General features: G+C 48.4%; 1 protein-coding gene across 1 annotated transcript in view; it reads left to right on the top strand.

Annotated features, from left to right (window-relative positions):
- Positions 1–19,277, top strand: part of LOC130127225 (H-2 class II histocompatibility antigen, E-S beta chain-like) — a 35,872-nt gene that overhangs the window by 6,215 nt on the left and 10,380 nt on the right. Inside the window, exon 2 of the mRNA XM_056296794.1 lies at positions 11,730–11,952. Within this exon, the coding sequence (XP_056152769.1) occupies positions 11,730–11,952 (223 nt within the window). The remainder of the gene's footprint in view (positions 1–11,729; positions 11,953–19,277) is intronic.

The raw sequence follows: 19,277 nt of genomic DNA, 5'->3' as shown, positions 1-19,277 counted from the left end.
AGGGGGTGGACCAGAGACCGGGACGGCTCGGAAGAGTGGGGTGACTGGCCAGGTACAATTGGGGAGGAAAAGGGGAAAAAAATAATCTCTGTCCGCTGACGTCATACATTAACAAGAAACATATTAGACCCAGAAAAGAAAGGTTGCTCAGCGGGGTGTTGATTGATATTAAATATAACCCGAGTGTATTTTGTATTACTCTGTATGTAACCAATGTATGTAACCAGAACAGAGGGTGAGGAAGACACCTTCATGTAGACAAATATATTGCAGGTCTCCCACAAGAATGTGGGTAGGGGAGGGGGTTGCCCTCCCCTGGGGCCTTGGGAGAGACACCGTGTCTGGTACGAGGAGGACCCCCTGCTAAGCTCAATAGGTTGAAAGAGGATGAGCACTTCTTAAAGCTCAACCACCAAACGGTTCTATTGATAGAATAATCAAGACCAGAGGTGTCGTAAAGGAGAAGCAGGGGGGTCTATATAACCCACCAGGGCACACAAAGAAGTCAGACACACACGACGGATTGGCAGTGTGTCTCCAGATCTGTACTCAATCAGTTTAATCTCCTAAGACGTGTGGCTGTTTTCTTCACATCAACGGACCCGAGGACGAGGACCACGAAGGTGATTTCTCAACAAATTGGGGGCTTCGTACGGGATGTGAAGAAGCAGTCCTAATTGGATAGTGTGGCGGCCCGCCGACACCTCCCGAGCTTGGGGTCGACCCACAACACGAATAAGATAAGCAGAACCTGTTTTAACGAAATCTGCATATTGGACTGAATTACTAAATTGTACTAAGCTCGGGAAGGAGAAGGCGACCAGTTTAACAAAAAAGGAGGGGTTGGAGTCCCCTACGGTAAGAGTAAAAAGGGGATAATCGGTAGAAGAGGTTGGAGTCCTCTGTCTAAGATGCTAGGTAGTGGCGCACCCACTCACTGACGAGGGGGTGAGGTTAAGGCTGGGAAAACTCTCCCGGGGAATTGAGGACCCCCAAAGGAGGGAAGCTTAGAGCTCAGTAAGGGTTGGAGTCCCTGAACAATTGGTTAAATACAGTAAGGGTTGGAGTCCCTGAACAATTGGTTAAATAGAGTAAGGGTTGGAGTCCCTGAACAATTGGTTAAATACAGTAAGGGTTGGAATCCCTGAACAATTGGTTAAATACAGTAAGGGTTGGAGTCCCTGAACAATTGGTTAAATAGAGTAAGGGTTGGAGTCCCTGAACAATTGGTTAAATAGAGTAAGGGTTGGAGTCCCTGAACAATTGGTTAAATAGAGTAAGGGTTGGAGTCCCTGAACAATTGGTTAAATAGACTAAGGGTTGGAGCCCCTGAACAACTGGTTAAATACAGTAAGGGTTGGAGTCCCTGAACAACTGGTTAAATAGAGTAAGGCTTGGAGTCCCTGAACAACTGGTTAAATAGAGTAAGGGTTGGAGTCCCTGAACAATTGGTTAAATAGAGTAAGGGTTGGAGTCCCTGAACAACTGGTTAAATAGAGTAAGGGTTGGAGTCCCTGAACAATTGGTTAAATAGAGTAAGTGTTGGAGTCCCTGAACAATTGGTTAAATAGAGTAAGGGTTGGAGTCCCTGAACAATAGGTTAAATAGAGTAAGGTTTGGAGTCCCTGAACAATTGGTTAAATACAGTAAGGGTTGGAGTCCCTGAACAACTGGTTAAATAGAGTAAGGGTTGGAGTCCCTGAACAATTGGTTAAATAGAGTAAGTGTTGGAGTCCCTGAACAATTGGTTAAATAGAGTAAGGGTTGGAGTCCCTGAACAATAGGTTAAATAGAGTAAGGGTTGGAGTCCCTGAACAATTGGTTAAATACAGTAAGGGTTGGAGTCCCTGAATAATAGATTAAATACAGTAAGGGTTGGAGTCCCTGAACAATTGGTTAAATAGAGTAAGGGTTGGAGTCCCTGAACAATTGGTTAAATAGAGTAAGGGTTGGAGACCCTGAACAATAGGTTAAATAGAGTAAGGGTTGGAGTCCCTGAACAATTGATTAAATAGAGTAAGGGTTGGAGTCCCTGAACAATAGAGTAAATAAGAGTAAGGGTTGGAGTCCCTAAAGGATAGATTAAATAAAATAGAGGGTTGGAGTCCCTAACAGACAGACAGGAGACGTAAAAGGTAGAATGGAAAAAGAAGAAGGAGAAAAAAGGGGTGGCGGACCGCAGTGGAAGTCCCTGCAGAAGCAGAGCGACATACTGATACAAATGATGACGAACCAAAAAAATGAGGGTCCCAAGGCAAAGGCGAGACGAAGGGAGGAAGAACAAAGGAGGTTAGGAGAAGCTATTATAAGGGGAGAGAGAGAAAGGCGGAGGACGCCGTTCCGTTGGGAAGGTATTTGTGACGGGTGAAAAGGGTGAAGAGAAGCCCCGGTGGAAGTCCTTACGGGAACAAATAGATGTACTGGTCGGAATAATGTTGAATACTCGGAGAAGAAAGAGTGTGAAAGTAGGGAAAGAGAAAAGCTACAGAGGACTATGACGCGAAACCATTGGTACCAAACCGCACCTTGACGGACCCTGACTGGCTTTTGTGCTTGACATGACTTGTCTGTGTGTGTGTTCATAGTTTGTTCCGTGGTGTTTGTCCGTCTGGCCATTTTGTGTTGTTTAGAAGTTGCAAGTCCTTGAGAGGGGCTTAAATGGGGATATAAAAGCTGGGGGAGGTTTTGTTTTGGCTTTTCCAAACCTTTGTTTTCCTGACAATTGGGGTGTGAGAGGGGGTTTTCAGAGACCACCTCGTTTAGCATCCTTATCAGACCCAACCCGGCTTTTGTTCTTGTGTGACAAACAACTGGCTTTAGAAAGTCACCAACCTGAAGCAATAATTATTTAAATCCTTTCAAGAAATCTATTTCTTTTCTTTCTGAGGTACCTCATATGAAATGTGATATATCCATTTGGTTTTTGTTTTTTGTTTTTGTTACATTGAAAAGTTTTTGGGGTGTGTTTTTCAGTTGAAGTTGATCCTGTCCTCACTTCTTTTAGGATTCCCCTAAACCGAAGGATTTCCTGTCCCTGCTTTATTTCCTGAACTGTTAAGCAGAACTCTGTTATGTCCAACGCCACGGCTGCAATATTTTTAATTTTACTTATTCTGTTTTTCTTTCTGTTACTGGGATTTGTTTTAAAGAATAACTGGTGGGAACCAACTGCCTACCCACTTCACACCTTGGGGGGATGGATGGGGGGGTTGCCTTGAGAGTAACAGGGACAGTGTAAACCACAGTTATGTTGTTTTAAGCTGTTATTGTTTCTCTTTCCATTTGAAGACACCCATTGGTTCATTTGTCTTTATGTTGACTTTCCTCTGTGTTAAATTGAACTTGTTTTTGTTTTTCAACACTAAGGTGTGAATTTTAGGATGTTGTTCGTTTTTTTAAAGAGGGTATTCATTTCTTTGACAATTTCTTGTGTGGAGGACGATTACATTTTATTTGAATATGAATGAAACCTACTGAGTCCTGCGTTTTAAAGGTCTATGTATTGTATTTAGAAATCACGTCAGGACACAGCGCTGTCGCTCGACACAACCTCTCCGTGGCATTCTTTATTTAGACTGACACAGCATCAAAGGCAGACCCGATCAAACAACCCAGAGCCCGCAGGCATCACCAATCGATCCCAGCACAATAGAACAGCACCAAATCAAATGCAGCACTGTCGATGTGTGCATACATAACATTCCCCCCCCCCCGGGCAGGATTTCAAACATGAAAGGTTGACACAAAGTCCTCTAGGTGGCCAGGGCGTAAACGTGTGCGAACAGGTCGCGGGGCGGCCTGAGGCTGGGCAGGCCGAGGTGGGGAGGGAGATGGCAGGGGGAGCTGAGGCCCAGAAATGTCTGGGGCCCGTGTAGGAGCTGCATGAAGCCCCGGGGCGTCTCGCCATGCTGAGGGAATGGCTATGGTTGTGTCACCAGCTGTGTGTGGCGGAGCTGACACCTTCCGTAGACGACTGGAGTGCCACCGAGTGCCATCGCTGAGGAGGTAAGTGGCTGGGCCCAGCTGACGGGTGACTTGGAGAGGAGATGACCAGTATGAAGCCATTTTATTGTCCCTGTGGGGCCTGCGGACCCTGACCCAGTCTGACACATTGATGTCTGGCACCCTGGTTCGTTTTGACTGGTCAAACCGTTGCTTCATCCGCGTCTGCTGACGAGTGACTGAGGCTCTGACCCCAGAGGGAGGTGCCTGAGGTGTGGAGGGGCGGAGCCTGTCAAGGGGCATGCACAGTTCCCGGCCTAGCATGAGAGAGGCTGGGGAGACGCCTGTGGTCGAGTGCTGTGTGGCCCGATAGTGTAGCAGAGTGTGACGGATGGCCTGCGTGAAAGAGCACCCTTGGGCCATGTGTGCTCTGAGGCCGTTCTTCAGTGACTGGTGAAAACGTTCAACGCCGCCATTGGCCTGGGGGTGGTAGTACGCAGTGCGTATATGACGGATGCCCTTGCTTTCGAGATAAGCAGTGAACTCAGCAGAGACCATCTGAGGGCCGTTGTCAGTGGTGATGGCCTTTGGGAGGCCCCAGCGAGAGAAAAGAGAGTCCAGGAAGTCGATGATGATCTGTGAGGTCACAGTGCCGGAAGTGGTGAGTTCAGGCCATTTTGAGTGTAGATCGTAGGCGACCACCATGAAGCGTTGGTGGTGGGGAACTCCATGGATCTCACCACAAATGTCCAACTGCAGGTGTTCCCAGGGCTGAGAGGGCCAGGCGAGAGGTTGCAGGGGTGGGGGAGCCTGGTGGCCAGTCTTGCCACTCACAAGGCAGGCAGAACAGTCCTTCACCAGAGCCTCAATATCTCTGTCTATCCCCGGCCACCACACCAGGTCTCGGCAGCGCTGTTTCAGTTTCACAATGCCCAGGTGGCCTTCATGCGCCGTATTCAAAACACGTGCACGGAGAGCAGCTGGGACCACTGTGCAAAACCCACGTGCCACGCAGGTGTCGTTCCAGCAGGAGAGCTCCTGTCTGACTCGGGCGAACGCAGCCAGCTCCTCTGGGACCTTGTGAGGCCAGCCGTTCTGGATGTAGGTGCGGAGCTGGGAGAGGACAGGGTCCTGTTCGGAGGCTGCCCTCAGCTCCTGCAGAGAGACAGTGGCCTGGAGGGGTGTGTGTAGCATTTGGACAATGTCCTTTTCCACACAGTCAGTGTCCGTCTGTGGAGCTGGGGTGGAGACAGGGCGAGAGAGCAGGTCGGCGACAACATTGTCTCTGCCTGGGGTGAACTGCAGGCTGAAGTTGTACTGGCGGAGGCGGTCAGACCAGCGGTGCAGCCTCAGGGGTTTGTGGCCTGTCCCAGATGTGGACAGCAGCGCTGTCAGGGCCTGGTGATCTGTCCTGAGGGTGAAGGAGCGGCCATAGAGGTAGAGGTGCCACCTTTCACAAGCCCAGATACAGGCTAACGCCTCACGCTCACCCACGGAGTACCGCTGCTCGGTCAGGTTGAGGGCACGGGAGGCGAAGGCAATGGGCTTCTCCACACCGTTCTGGGTTTGAGACAGCACGGCCCCTATCGCTGTGGCTGATGCGTCACAGGTCACAAAGGTGGAGCTGGAGATGTTGAAGTGAGCCAACACTGGTGGTGAAGTCAGTTGAGTCTTGAGATCACGCACAGCGTCACTGCATGCCTTTGACCACACCCATGGCTCGTCCTTACGCAGCAGCTGGCGCAGGGGGGCTGTGGTCGCAGAGTACTGGGGAAGAAACCTCAGGTAGTAACTTGTCATACCCAGGAAGGAGGCGACCTGGGCGGCCGAGCTGGGCTCAGGGATGGCCTGAATGGCGTCCACGTTGGATTGTAGTGGAGTTGCACCGCTCGCTGACAGCCGGAACTCCACGAAGTCGATGGCTGGCACAGAGAGGACACATTTCTCAGCATTGAGAGTTAGCTTGTGCTTGGACAGGGCTGCGAAGACCATGTTAAGGCGCTTGTCGTGGATTTCACTGGTGGGCCCGTGTACCACTATATCGTCCAGATAAATGGCCACGCCCAGTATGCCAGCCAGCACGGAGACCATGATTTTCTGGAAGCAGCTAGGGGCGGAGCTGAGACCGAAAGGCATCCTGGTGTAGCGAAACACTCCTGCATGTGTCACAAAGGCTGTGAGGTTTCGGCTGCTGGGGTGGAGGGGCACCTGTAAGTACCCCTGTCTGAGGTCGAGCTTGGAGAACACCTCAGAGCCATAGAACTGAGCAGTGAGTTCTTCTGAGGTGGGCAGTGGATACTTATCAGGGACCACTGCCTTATTTACTGCACGTAGATCGACGCAGACACGCAGGCCCCCCGACTTCTTCTTAGCCACCACGAGGTTTGAGACCCAAGGTGACGCGTCCACCGGTTCAATGATGCCAGCTTCCAGCAGTTGTTGCAGCTCAGCGGAGACCCCATCACGGAGAGCCAACGGGATGCGGCGCAGTGGTTGGATGACAGATTTCACAGCAGGGTTGAGGAGAGGTTGATGGGTGAAGGCGGAGAGGCAGCCAAGCCCCATAAACAGCGATGGCCACTTCTGCTGCCAAGGTGTGGCGACAGTCAGGATTGCTGCCCCCCTTGTGTCTAAGAGGGAGAACCCCAGAGCGGAGAACAGGTCCAGGCCCATCAGGTTGGCCCCACGGCGTGCCACATGAAAAACTGCATTAGGCACCAGCTTGGTTCCATAGCGGACAGTCAGTTGGAGAGAGCCAACCAGATCGATTTTGGAGTCACCATACCCACAGAGGACAGCTGAGGGTGCAGACAGTGGCAGTGAACCGAAAAATTGACTGTAGGTATCAACATTCAGGAGAGACACACTTGCACCGGTGTCCAACAGCAGGGGAATGCACACATCATTAATGTTGACTGTGCATGATTTGAATGACACTGGCCCAGAGCTCACCTTGTGAATGACGGCGGTTGAAGACTGGGGGGTGTGGCCCTCTGACCCAGCCGGGGAAGATCGACAGACGTTGGCAAAGTGATTGTGCTTACCGCAGCTACGGCATGTCTGGCCACGGGCAGGGCAGTTCTGAGCCCTTGAAACATGAGACCGAGACCCACAGTTACCACAGGACTGTTGAGGGCGGGGCCGAGAACGCCGTCGTTGCAGTTGCAAGACGTCCCCAGTGGAGTCGGCGCCCGCCTCGCTCTGGCTGGGTTGCGTCCCGAGGGGCAGCCGTGAGTAGAGGGAGGAGTCGTTGGCAGCTTGACTGGAGGTGGCCACTTGCTGTGTATTTAGCATAGCAGCACACTCAGCTGCTCCCTCAACCTGTAGTGCGATGGTAATTGCTCTGGACAGCAGCAGATCATCTTTTTCCAGCAGGAGAGTCTCACGCACCTTTGCGTTGTTGGTGTGTTCGATTAGCTGGTCGCGAACCATCTCGTCCTGAAGCGGGCCAAACTTGCATGAGCTAGCTAGCCCTCGCAAATTAGCTACGTACTGCCGCACAGACTCACCAGGCAGTTGGTGTCGCTGACGGAATATAAATCGCCGAAGGAGGGTACTCTGTGGAGCAGTGAAATGGGTGCTCATAAGTCCCACAGCTTCGGCAAAGCTTGTGACGTTCCCCAGAGTCCCGAGCACACGATGACCCTCTGCTCCCAAGCAGTGAAGCAACAGAGCCGTCTTCCTAGCCTGGCTCACGTCGTCGAGCCCTGAGGCGATGATGTAATTTTCAAAACTATGTAGCCAGCGAGTCCATGGTACCGGAGGCTCGCCAGGTAATGCCAGGAAGGGGGCAGGTGGTGGGAGAGAGATATCAGCCATCCTCGTCGCCAATATTGTATTTAGAAATCACGTCAGGACACAGCGCTGTCGCTCGACACAACCTCTCCGTGGCATTCTTTATTTAGACTGACACAGCATCACAGGCAGACCCGATCAAACAACCCAGAGCCCGCAGGCATCACCAATCGATCCCAGCACAATAGAACAGCACCAAATCAAATGCAGCACTGTCGATGTGTGCATACATAACACTATGCTATGGCCATGTTTATGTTATTTTTTACCGTGAGTTTGAGCCTCCTCATAAGACTCATTTTTGGTTTGATTTATTTGGTTTTAACTGATTACATGAATTTCTTTGTATTGTTAATTGAGCATTTCTTTTCTTTGAAACCCCACCCCTCTTTTTGGGGCCTTGAAAGGGGCTTCTTGTTGTTTCATTTGGTTAAGGTGGGGGGCATTTGTTTCTTGTCTTCAAACAGCTCATTGTTTCAATGGTTTACAAGATACCTTATGGTTTTATTCATTTAGGTTTTATTTGGACGTTCAGGATCTGAGACAACAACTATCTTTATCATCCCTCATCTGTTTTAGTTTTAAAGAGAATTTATTTCAGAGAAGTACAACATTACAGACTTCAGAACATTTGTAAACAGCTTGGATGAAATGAAAGTCAGATTAATTTGACTGCATGAAATTGTTTGGGGTTTACTAACAACTAACATACAAACTGATCATATCATACTTTCATTTTTTTTCTCTTCTCCTTCATGGTTAAATGGGTTGACATAATGTGTTCTGTTCTTGTGTAATAAGAGGGGTAGTGGGAATGAGGAATTGAAATCTAGAATGGTTGTGAGCCTTCTTCTGTACAGTTTTCTTTGATTTTTTACTTCATAAGAAACAAACGGATACCAACCTGGATCATAGCGGAAGTATCTGAAGAACACTGAATCACGTTGACTACGAATCTTCAGAATCCTAGAATGACAGTGTTTTCAGTGTTGTGCAGTTTCTCTCTGAAAGTTTTTCCCTCCAGATACTGTCACCACCTGCTCCTCCCCCTCCTCCAGGCGGGCTGGGTAACACCCCCACTCCCGTGGTACCGGGTCCAGGGCCCCGGGGTATGCTCCACGGGAAGACAACCTCCCGGCTGGACAGAACTAAGAGCAACCCGCCACATAACGCGGCTGTAGGAGCTGTGTCTGTGTAAGGGTGGTCTCCATGGTGTCCCGGTCAGCTTCCGGGTGAGAGAGGAGGTCAGGGTGGTCTGCTCCTGGCCCAGCCAATCCTCCAACATGAAGACCCTCTGGTTGTCTAGATGAGACTAGCACCAACTAGCTAGCTCTGGAGACCACAGATTTGGGTTTGGCTTTGAGAGTCTGAAATCGCCTTGCCTCTGTGGAGTCTGGAACCAGTGACAACTTTGAACGTTTAACTGCAGCTGAGTCCACCATCAAAATGGTCCGAACCCAAAACCGGTCTCTGCAGGACCGAATCGACGACCTCGAGAACCGATCTCAGAGGGTCAATCTCCATGTACTGAACATTCCTGAAGGTGGAGCGGCCGGTAGAGATCCGGTGCAGTTCATGTCGGAGATGCTGATGCAGATAATGGGTCCTGATGTCTTTTACTCGCCTGGCCGAAGCAGCACCACTTTTCCTGGGTGTCCTGCTACTCCTCACCTGCTGCATCGTGCCCATAGTTCGGCGTGTGATACGCGGCCTCACTGCTACTCAGCTCGTGTATTATCACCTCCTTGCCCAACAGGACGGGGACCTTGTTTCATCTTCCCCCTCTCCACCACTGATTTTCCTCGCCCCCCCACAAGGACTTCGGTTCTGAATCCTCCTACACCTCCTCCAATGACAGCGACTCCCCCGTCTGAATGATACTTTATGACGAACACTGGTTAACCCTTTCCATTCCGGTTGTTCTCATGGCTGTATCTCATTTCTGTATATGCATGTTATGTGTGCTGATTGGTATTATTTCTATGTTACCTTTGGGTGTTCAATGATGAACAAAAGGGGGGAATTGTGGAGTACAAATAGTACTCCATGTGCACTCCGTAGGTACTCTGTAGTTTTCCACTTCTCTGTGTGTATGAAACTTCTCATTCACTGCAGACACACACACATGGCCACTAAATCCCACACATTGCAGACGACAAATGGTCACTAACACATGAGGGCCTCCCCAGCCTTGGGCAGTAAAGATAACAACTAGGGGTCACTAAAACATGAGGGCCTCTCCGGCCTGGGGCAGTAAAAGAGTAAATCTACAGACACTCACCAGGCACAGAACATGACTGATGTTTTCCTGCATTCCTTTGTGAGACAACACCTTGGTTAATGCAGGAAACATAGGGTATGACACGACGGACTGTGCTATAAAAACCCCTATCTCCAGTATAGGGGCGGAGCTTATCCTCACAGACTGACTTCTGTGATTATATGACTCTCCATCTGCAGATGCATTAGAGATTTTCTGTTTGCTCCAATATTTGTCCAATGATTGTTCGTCCCAGTGGTTGCTGGGGCAAGAGCCCATTAAGAGGATAAGAAAATCCACAATTTGGTGTCAGAAGTGGGATCTCACGTCGCTCGCCAAACGGACAACCGGCGGACTGATCTTCTCGGGACAAGAACATAGTTACCGATCTCCCAATAACCTAAGAAAGGGAGAGGCGGGTGGTCCGTTTGGTCGGTGTCGCCGAGATTCCTCAGCAAAACCCGGGGAGATTCGTCGCACGCGTAAGATCATTTAAAAACGCGCATGAGGTCGTGCACTGACAATAATGCGGCTGTTTACCCTCGGTCTCGCACTAATAAGAGTGCTGGTAGGATTAAGTGAAAAAAAGAAGGAAAAACAAGGGAAAAAAAGGGTAACCATATACTCAGCCTCGGAATAGGGCATGTAGGGGCTGTTCAGATGAATCGAAATCTTTGCCATTGGTGGCATCCTTTTTTGACCGACATGACTAAATACCACGTTAAGAGTTGCCCCATTTGCACTCAGTATAATCCTCGCCCCACCATAAAACCTGAGATGGGGGGATTTCCCCTGATCTCGTGTCCAGGACAAGAGGTGGTATTGGATTATATGGATATGGGGGAAGCCAAGAGGGTGAAAGGACACCAGTATTTGTTGGTGTGTGTGGATCAATTGACAGGGTGGCCGGAGGCATGGCCGGCAAAAAAGGACGATAGCGCCACTGTTATAAAATGCTTGATTAACCACTACATACCTCGACATGGATTCACCTCCAAAATCCGCTCAACCAACGGATCTCATTTCAAGGGGGGCCGACCTTAGAAAGGTCGAGAGCCTATTAGGACTGAAACACGCCTTTGGGACCGTATACCATCCACAGTCCCAGGGCAAGGTAGAAAGAATGAATCACAACCTCAAACAAAAACTGGCTAAGATTTGTGCTCAAACTAAAATGAATTGGGTTGAGGCCCTTCCCTTGGCACTAATGACGATTAGGTCATCAGTCAATCAGGGGACCGGGTTCACCCCATATGAATTAATGACGGGGCGACAGTTTCCGGGGCCAGGGGCGGCCTCAACGGAGGGAGTAGAGTCAATGGGGGGAACTAAAAGCACATGTTTTAAAGAATTACAGGCTTTGGTTTCAGATTTCTCCCGACAGGTTGGCGAAAGACGCACGCCAGCACCGGAATCCACCCTCCCCCAGGCGCGGTGGATCCTGTTGCGATCCATTAAGTGGAAGTGGGCGGAGCCCCGGTGGACCGGACCCTACGAGGTGGTAGAGAGGACGTCTCACGCAGTCCGGCTGAAAGGGAAAGGAGAAGTCTGGTACCACTGGAGCCAGTGTGCTGTCGCGGAGGAGCCCGGACGGACCCTAGACGCTATACCAGAGGGCCTACAGGAGGCAACGTCCCCCCAGGAAGAGAGACCAGATTCCAGCGAAACACCAAACCACACTGTTAGCTTGGAACAGGGTGAAAGTGCTGGTAACCTCTCCCCTAGGTCATAGAGGAGCCCGGCCGGCCGGACGATCACAAACCCGGCTAGAAGAAGCTGATTCGGGAGGAACGGTCCAGCAGATCGGCGACCCAGCAGCCGGCGCCATGACGGTCAAAAGAATTCACCATCATGTAGAATCTAGATTTGCGGTTGGGGCTCTGGCCGTGGTGATGTGGCTGACCGTGTGCGTCTGGGCTTTTGATTTAACCCAGAGCCGGGCAAAGAGGGACGAGGTAAAAAGGGGGTGTTTGCTCTATGTTTGGGGACCAGTGTTGTACTTTCATTCCCAATAACACCGCCCCAGATGGATCTGTTACACGAGCCCTCGAGGGTCTGAGGGCATTATCACAAACCATGCATGAGCACTCTGGGATTACCAACCCGTTTGAAAGATGGCTCGCTTCCCTATTTGGCAAGTGAAAGGGTGTTGTAATATCCTTCCTCCTTTCCCTCGCCATATTTCTGGCTATACTAGTTACTTGCGGTTGTTGCTTCATACCCTGCCTGCGTTCCCTGGTAAACCGGCTCATCATCACGGCTATCGAGCATAAAGACGGGGAACTACCGCCCCCTATGATGCCCCTATTTGTCCTGAACCCCTTAGATCAGGAGTTAGAAGCCTTTTAGTGATCTCCTTAGAGGAGATCAAAAGGGGGAATTGTTGATTGATATTAAATATAATCCGAGTGTATTTTGTATTACTCTGTATGTAACCAATGTATGTAACCAGAACAGAGGGTGAAGAAGACACCTTCATGTAGACAAATATATTGCAGGTCTCCCACAAGAATGTGGGTAGGGGGGGGCCTTGGGAGAGACACCGTGTCTGGTACGAGGAGGACCCCCTGCTAAGCTCAGTAGGTTGAAACAGGATGAGCACTTCTTAAAGCTCAACCACCAAAAGGTTCTATTGATAGGATAATCAAGACCAGAGGTGTCGTAAAGGAGAAGGAGGGGGGTCTATATAACCCACCAGGGCACACAAAGAAGTCAGACACACACGACGGATTGGCAGTGTGTCTCCAGATCTGTACTCAATAAAATCAGTTTAATCTCCTAAGACGTGTGGCAGTTTTCTTCACATCAACGGACCCGAGGACGAGGACCACGAAGGTGATTTCTCAACAGGGGCCAACCAGATCTTCCAGTCCACGTTCCCCAGTAAAGCCCGGGGAGCGGCCATGTTGATTTGCAGGACTGGGGTTCCGTTCAGACGTGTCTGTACTGTGAATGAGCCAGACGGCAGATGTGTTTTGGTAACTGCCTTCATTTATTCATGTCCCGTTACACTCCTATGGTCCGAATGTTGATGAGCCGGCCTTCTTCCGTGAGGTATCTGATTTACTGCCTGATCTCTCTGGTACACACGGGATTATAGGCGGCGATAACACTGGACACGTTTTCAGACGTCTCGCTTCCTGGAAAAAGGAGGTTAGGATGGACAATGTCAAGCTGAACACAGACATCATTCATCATTTCAGATGAGCTGCATCACGTAGGAAGGTGGAGGAACATTAAAATACCTTGTATTGGATGTAACGTGTAATCACATAATGGTGCCGACACGTGGTGTTAGTTCAGCTGAGCTTAAAACGTTTTGCAGAGGATCTTCGTTGGTACTCAGCACCTGGTGCCTCTCGTCTCAGTGTCCAACAGTGGTCCACCAGCATTGATGGATTCCAGTTGTCCTGACGCCTCTTTTCCATGGTCCACTGTCCTGGTGAAACCTTTCACCATGTTCCTCACTGACTGCACCAAGTCCAGCAGGGAAGAAGTCCACGTGTGGTGCACAACAGGAATTTTCATAGACCTGTGTCACTTCATGGTTTTGTGGGCTTTAAGCATGTCGTCCAGCAGCTCAGTGGAGTTTGGTGCTCTGTAGTTGCCAAGGAAATCCCCCACAACACCCTGAAACGCCTTCCATGCTGTTTTCCCTGGCCCACTAGCAGATCTTCTACCTCCCTGTCACTGAGGACCTGTCTGACTTGTGGACCAACACAAAGGCCTTCCTTCATCTTGGTACCAGTTATTCTTGGAAACATGTGTCTCAGATAGTGAAGTCCATCACCTCCTTTGTTCCCTGCTTTCACAACATGTCCCATCAGTCTGGGTTTTAGATGAGGAGGAGGCAGAAATATCTGTGTTGGGGTGACAAGTGGTTTATGCCCCACACTTTCTGCCCTGGAGTGAAATGCTTACGGAGCGGCCCGGTCTTTTTAACGTGATGTGAAGGTTTCTGTAATGTGAAGGTTTCACGAACTGGCAAGTGGGCGTTCCTTTTACTTAGGGGGCGTGTCTTGTGCCTTACGTCCCTGTCTAGCAGTCCGCAGACAGGTACTGTTGAATAAAAACGCAGACTTCTTTCACAGTAGCCAATACGACACAGGGTAACGAAGTGGCGCTCTAGTGCTGCGAGAGAATACTCGCGAACACGAGTTTTACTCAGTACCATCAAAAGGACGACAGATACACGTCCGTCCAGACGTTGTGCTGGACGCCCAGCAGAGCTTAAAAACCCAACAGCACGTCTGCGGACTGAAGGACAGGGGCGTAACGTACAAGACACGCCCCCAAAGTACAAGACACACCCCCCAAAATAAAAGAAACGCATACTAGCGGTTACAGCGATGCATTACATCTGACAGTGACGGTCTCAAAGCAAAACTCTGGGCTGATGGATCCCAGCGGCAGGAAGGAGGGTTTTCCCAGCAGGGTAGAACTCGGTTACTCGGGAAGGTGGTGGTCAGTAGCCAGTTTGAATTGGAAACGGCATTCCATGTAGGGGTCCACTTCGAGGAAGACCCAGGAAGTGTGGGAGAGATTCAATCTATCAGTTAACCTGAGAACACATCTTGGGATTCCGCAGGAGTGGGAAAACTAACTGGACAAAGACACCCGGCTCACTTTTGCTGCCCGGCTGTAATAAGGGTGAGCAGTAAAAGTACAGCTCGAACATCAGCTATGTAGTATATAATGCATAGTTAGCAATTTAACAGGCTAAGCTAACCCCTGTCCCTTCCTTTGTAGCACTCTAGTCATGTATAGACATCAGCTCAGCAGTGTACTGCACTCTGCACTGTACCAAAGCCTCTGACTCGTTAGTACACATCCATTCCTCGGGTTTGGGACAAGTGAGACACAGTCCCTGACTGGCCGGTATGCAAACCACAGCAACCACAAGGTTGATAAATCCATTTTAATGGAAAATGTAAAACCCTTTAGAACTTCAATGTACAAAGCATGTAACACTTGCACCTTAAAATCTGAAATTGAAGCAAGCCATGTTTTAAAAAAATACCTCAGTGAATGTATATATGTATATATGTACACAACATAGTTTTTCATTGTTGTATCATTTACTTCAAAAGTTCACTATGGTAACTTTTTAACCAAAGAGAAACAAGACAGGTTTCTTAAATAAATGACATTATGTTGTATAAATGCCTTAACTTTACAGTGAATACCGTTTTAATAAAATGCTGAAGTGTATAAGCCTTGTAGGTCTTCTTGTCTTTACATAACACAACTTTACACCGTCTTTACAATAGTTTGGCAGTTCATTTTCATACAAAGTATTTTATGGCATGAGGACAGTAGAGCTCAGCAACACTTCCCAAAGTTACAGGCATGAGCTGGTGTGTGTCCTCCATCACAGTAGAGCCGTATCACAACTGAACACCATGTGGCAAAAACACAACTGTACAAGTCACATTTACATCAATGTTTTTAGCTCAATAACATTGAAATATCAAAACTATGAAATAAATACATCGGAGGAAAAACTACTCCGTATGAAAAGAGCCACGAACAAACACAACAGGAGGGAAACGACAACAGACCAAGTACTCAGACACACGAACAAATGAGAACAGCGACGCTGTTTGCGTGCGGACTGAAAGAGCTTTCATGAAGAGTTCTGACATGTTCTGCTTTGTGTGTTAAACGTCTTGACGCATGCGCAGCAACCCAGCTTAGAAAACCAAAGAAGGTTGAATCAGTCCATCTGGACGCAGCGTTTACCATAGACAGATGTTATGGACAGATGTTATGGACAGATGTTTGACAGGTGTAATTAACAGATGTCACGGGCAGATGTTATTGACAGATGTTATTGACAGATGTCTGACAGATGTTACTGGCAGATGTTTGCCAGATGTTATCGACAGATGTTATCGACAGATGTTTGACAGATGTTATTGATAGATGTTATTGACAGATGTTATTGACATGTTATCGACAGATGTCTGACAGATGTTATCGACAGATGTTTGACAGATGTCTGACAGATGTTATCGACAGATGTCTGACAGATGTTATTGACAGATGTTTGACAGATATCTGACAGGTACTAGATGATGAAACGTATCGGTCGATAAAGGTGTCCAGATGAACTGATTCAGCGTTTGATAGTTTTTTAAACGTTTTTCAGGATTTAATCATTGTAAAAATCACAGTTATTCTCCTGCTGCTGCTGCCTGCTGCTGGTGATGCTGCGGTGATCAGTGTCGTGGATTTTCCTTTATCCTTTAATGGGCTCTTGCCCCAGCAACCCCTGGGGAGAATAATCATCGGACAAGCATTGGAGCAAACACAGAATCTTTATTGCATCTGCAGATGGAGAGACATAAGGCCACAGAGATGTTAGTCTGTGAGAATATGCTCTGCTTCTGATCTGGAGGTAGTGGTTTTTATAGCACAGTCCGTTGCGTCATACCCTATGTTTCCTGCATTAACTAAGGTGTCGTCTTACAAAGCTATGCAGGAAACCATCTGAGTTAATCAGGTTCTGTGCCTGGTGAGTGTCTGTAGGTCCATTACTCTTATCTTTGCTGTCCCAGTGTCTGGGACGCAGCAAAGGGGAAGCAATCATGATGACGTGGCTATGTGACCCCATGGGGGCGCACATAAGAACAATGAGTATGTGTGTCTGCATTGAGTGAGAAGTTTCATACACACAGAGAAGTAGAAAACTACAGAGTACATACGGAGTGCATATGCAGTACATGTTGTACTCCACAATTCCCCCCTTTTGTTCATCATTGAACACCCAGAGGTAACATAGAAATAATGGAAATCAGCACACATAACATCTATACACAGGAATAATAAACGGGCATCAGAACAACCGGAATGGAAAGGGTTAACCAGTGTTCGTCATAAAGTATCATGTAGACGGGGGAGTCACTGTCATTGGAGGAGGTGTAGGAGGATTCAGAACCGAAGTCCTTGTAAGGGGGCGGGGAAGAGGGGAAAAGCAGTGGTGGGGGGGGGGAGACAAACAGGGTCCCCGTCCTGTTGGGCAAGGAGGTGATAATACACGAGCTGAGTAGCAATGAGGCCGTTTATCAAACGCCGAACTATGGGCACAATGCAGCAGGTGAGGAGTAGCAGGACACCCAGGAAAAGTGATGCTGCTATGGCTAGGTGAGTACTCGTTATTTGCATCAGCATCTCCGACATGAACTGCACCGGATCTTTACCGGCCTCACTGCCTTCAGGAATGTTCAGTACATGGAGATTGGCCCTCTGAGATCGGTTCTCGAGGTCGTCGATTCGGTCCTGCAGAGACAGGTTTTGGGTTCGGAGCATTCTGATGGTGGACTCAGCTGCAGTGAAACGTTCACAGTTGTCACTGGTTACAGACTCCACAGAGGCAAGGCGATTTCGGACTCTCAAAGCCAAACCCAAATCTGTCGTCTCCAGAGCTAGGGAGTTGGTGCTAGTCTCATCTAGACAACCAGGGCGGTCTTCATGTGTGGGAGGATTGGCTGGGCCAGGAGCAGACCGGGACACCTTGGAGACCACCCTCACACAGACACAGCTCCTACAGCCGCGTTATATGGCAGGTTGCTCTTTGTTCTGTCCAGCCGGGAGGTTGTCTTTCCGTGGAGCATACCCCGGGGCCCTGGACCCGGTACCACGGGAGTGGGGTTGTTACCCAGCCCGTCTGGAGGAGGGGGAGGAGCAGGTGGTGTCAGCTCTGGACAGGCTGCGTAACTCTGGAGGAATGTTTTCAGCGCATGGACCTTCGGTTGGACAATTCTGGAGGGAAAAACTTTCAGAGTGAAAGTGCACAACACTGAAAACACTGTCATTCTAGGATTCTGAAGATTCGTAGTCAACTTGATTCAGTGTTCTTCAGAAACTTCCACTATGATCTAAGTTTGTATTCGTAAAACAGTTTGTTTTCTATGAAGTAAAAAAATCAAAGAAAACTGTACAGAAGAAGGCTCACAACCATCCTGAATTTCAATTCCTCATTCCCACTACCCCTCTTTAAAAAACAAAAATCCTAAAACTCACACCTTAGTGCTGAAAAACAAAACAAGTCCAATTTAACACAGAGGTAGGTCAACATAAAAACAAATGAACCAATGGGTGTCGTCTAATGGAAAGAGAAACAACAACAGTTTACACAACATAACTGTGGTTTACATTGTCCCTGTTACTCTCAAGGAGACCCCCCCCCCCAAGGCGTGAAGTGGGTAGGCAGTTGGGTCCCACCAGTTATTCTTAAAAAAAAATCTCAGTAGCAGAAAGAAAAACAGAATAGGTAAAATTAAAAATATTGCAACCGTGGCGTTGGACATAACAGAGTTCTGCTTAACAGTTCAGAAAATGAAATAGGGACACGACATCCTTCGGTTTTGGGGAATCCTAAAAGAAGTGAGGACAGGATCAATTTAAAGTGAAAAATACACCACAAAAACTTTTCAATGCTCCAAAAAAAACCAAATGGGTAAATCACATTTCATATGAGGTACCTCAGAAAGAAAAGAAATAGATTCCTTGAAAGGATTTGAATAATCATTGCTTCAGGTTAGTGACTTTCTAAAGCCAGTTGTTTGTCAAACAGGAACAAAGCCGGGTTGGGTCTGATAAGGATGCTAAACGAGGTGGTCTCTGAAAACCCCCTCTCACACCCCAATTGTCAGGAAAACAAAGGTTTGGAAAAGCCAAAACAAAACCTCCCCCAGCTTTTATATCCCCATTTAAGCCACTCTCAAGGACTTGCAACTTCTAAACAACACAAAATGGCCAGACGGACAAACACCACGGAACAAACTATGAACACACACACAAACAAGTCATGTCAAACACAAAAGCCAGTCAGGGTCCGTCAAGGTGCGGTTTGGTACCAATGGTTTCGCGTCATAGTCCTCTGTAGCTTTTTTCTTTCCCTCCTTTCACACTCTTTCTCCCACATTCCCAAAATTCTTTCTTGCTCTGCCATATACTCTAACCATGTTGTAGGAATCTGTTTCCTTTCCAAGACCTTCGCTCTTCCCTTTTCCATGGACTGTCGGACTTCCATTAGTTTATTCTTGCTCAAAGTTCCTTCAACAGGAAACCCATGACCCTGTATCCAGTCTAAAACATATTTTACCGAGTCTTCACCATATTTCCTTATCAATATCTGATAGATAGGACCCTCCATATCTATCGGGGCCAGTTTACTGCCCTTGTTTCCCTGTTTTTCTCTTCTGGGTTCACTTGATCCTACCAGGTGACCACTTTTATTAGTGTGAGACCGAGGGTGAACAGCCGCCTAATTGTC

Source organism: Lampris incognitus, chromosome 17 (assembly GCF_029633865.1).
Source record: "Lampris incognitus isolate fLamInc1 chromosome 17, fLamInc1.hap2, whole genome shotgun sequence".
Taxonomy (NCBI): domain Eukaryota; kingdom Metazoa; phylum Chordata; class Actinopteri; order Lampriformes; family Lampridae; genus Lampris; species Lampris incognitus.
This window is presented reverse-complemented; position numbering and strand designations above follow the sequence as displayed.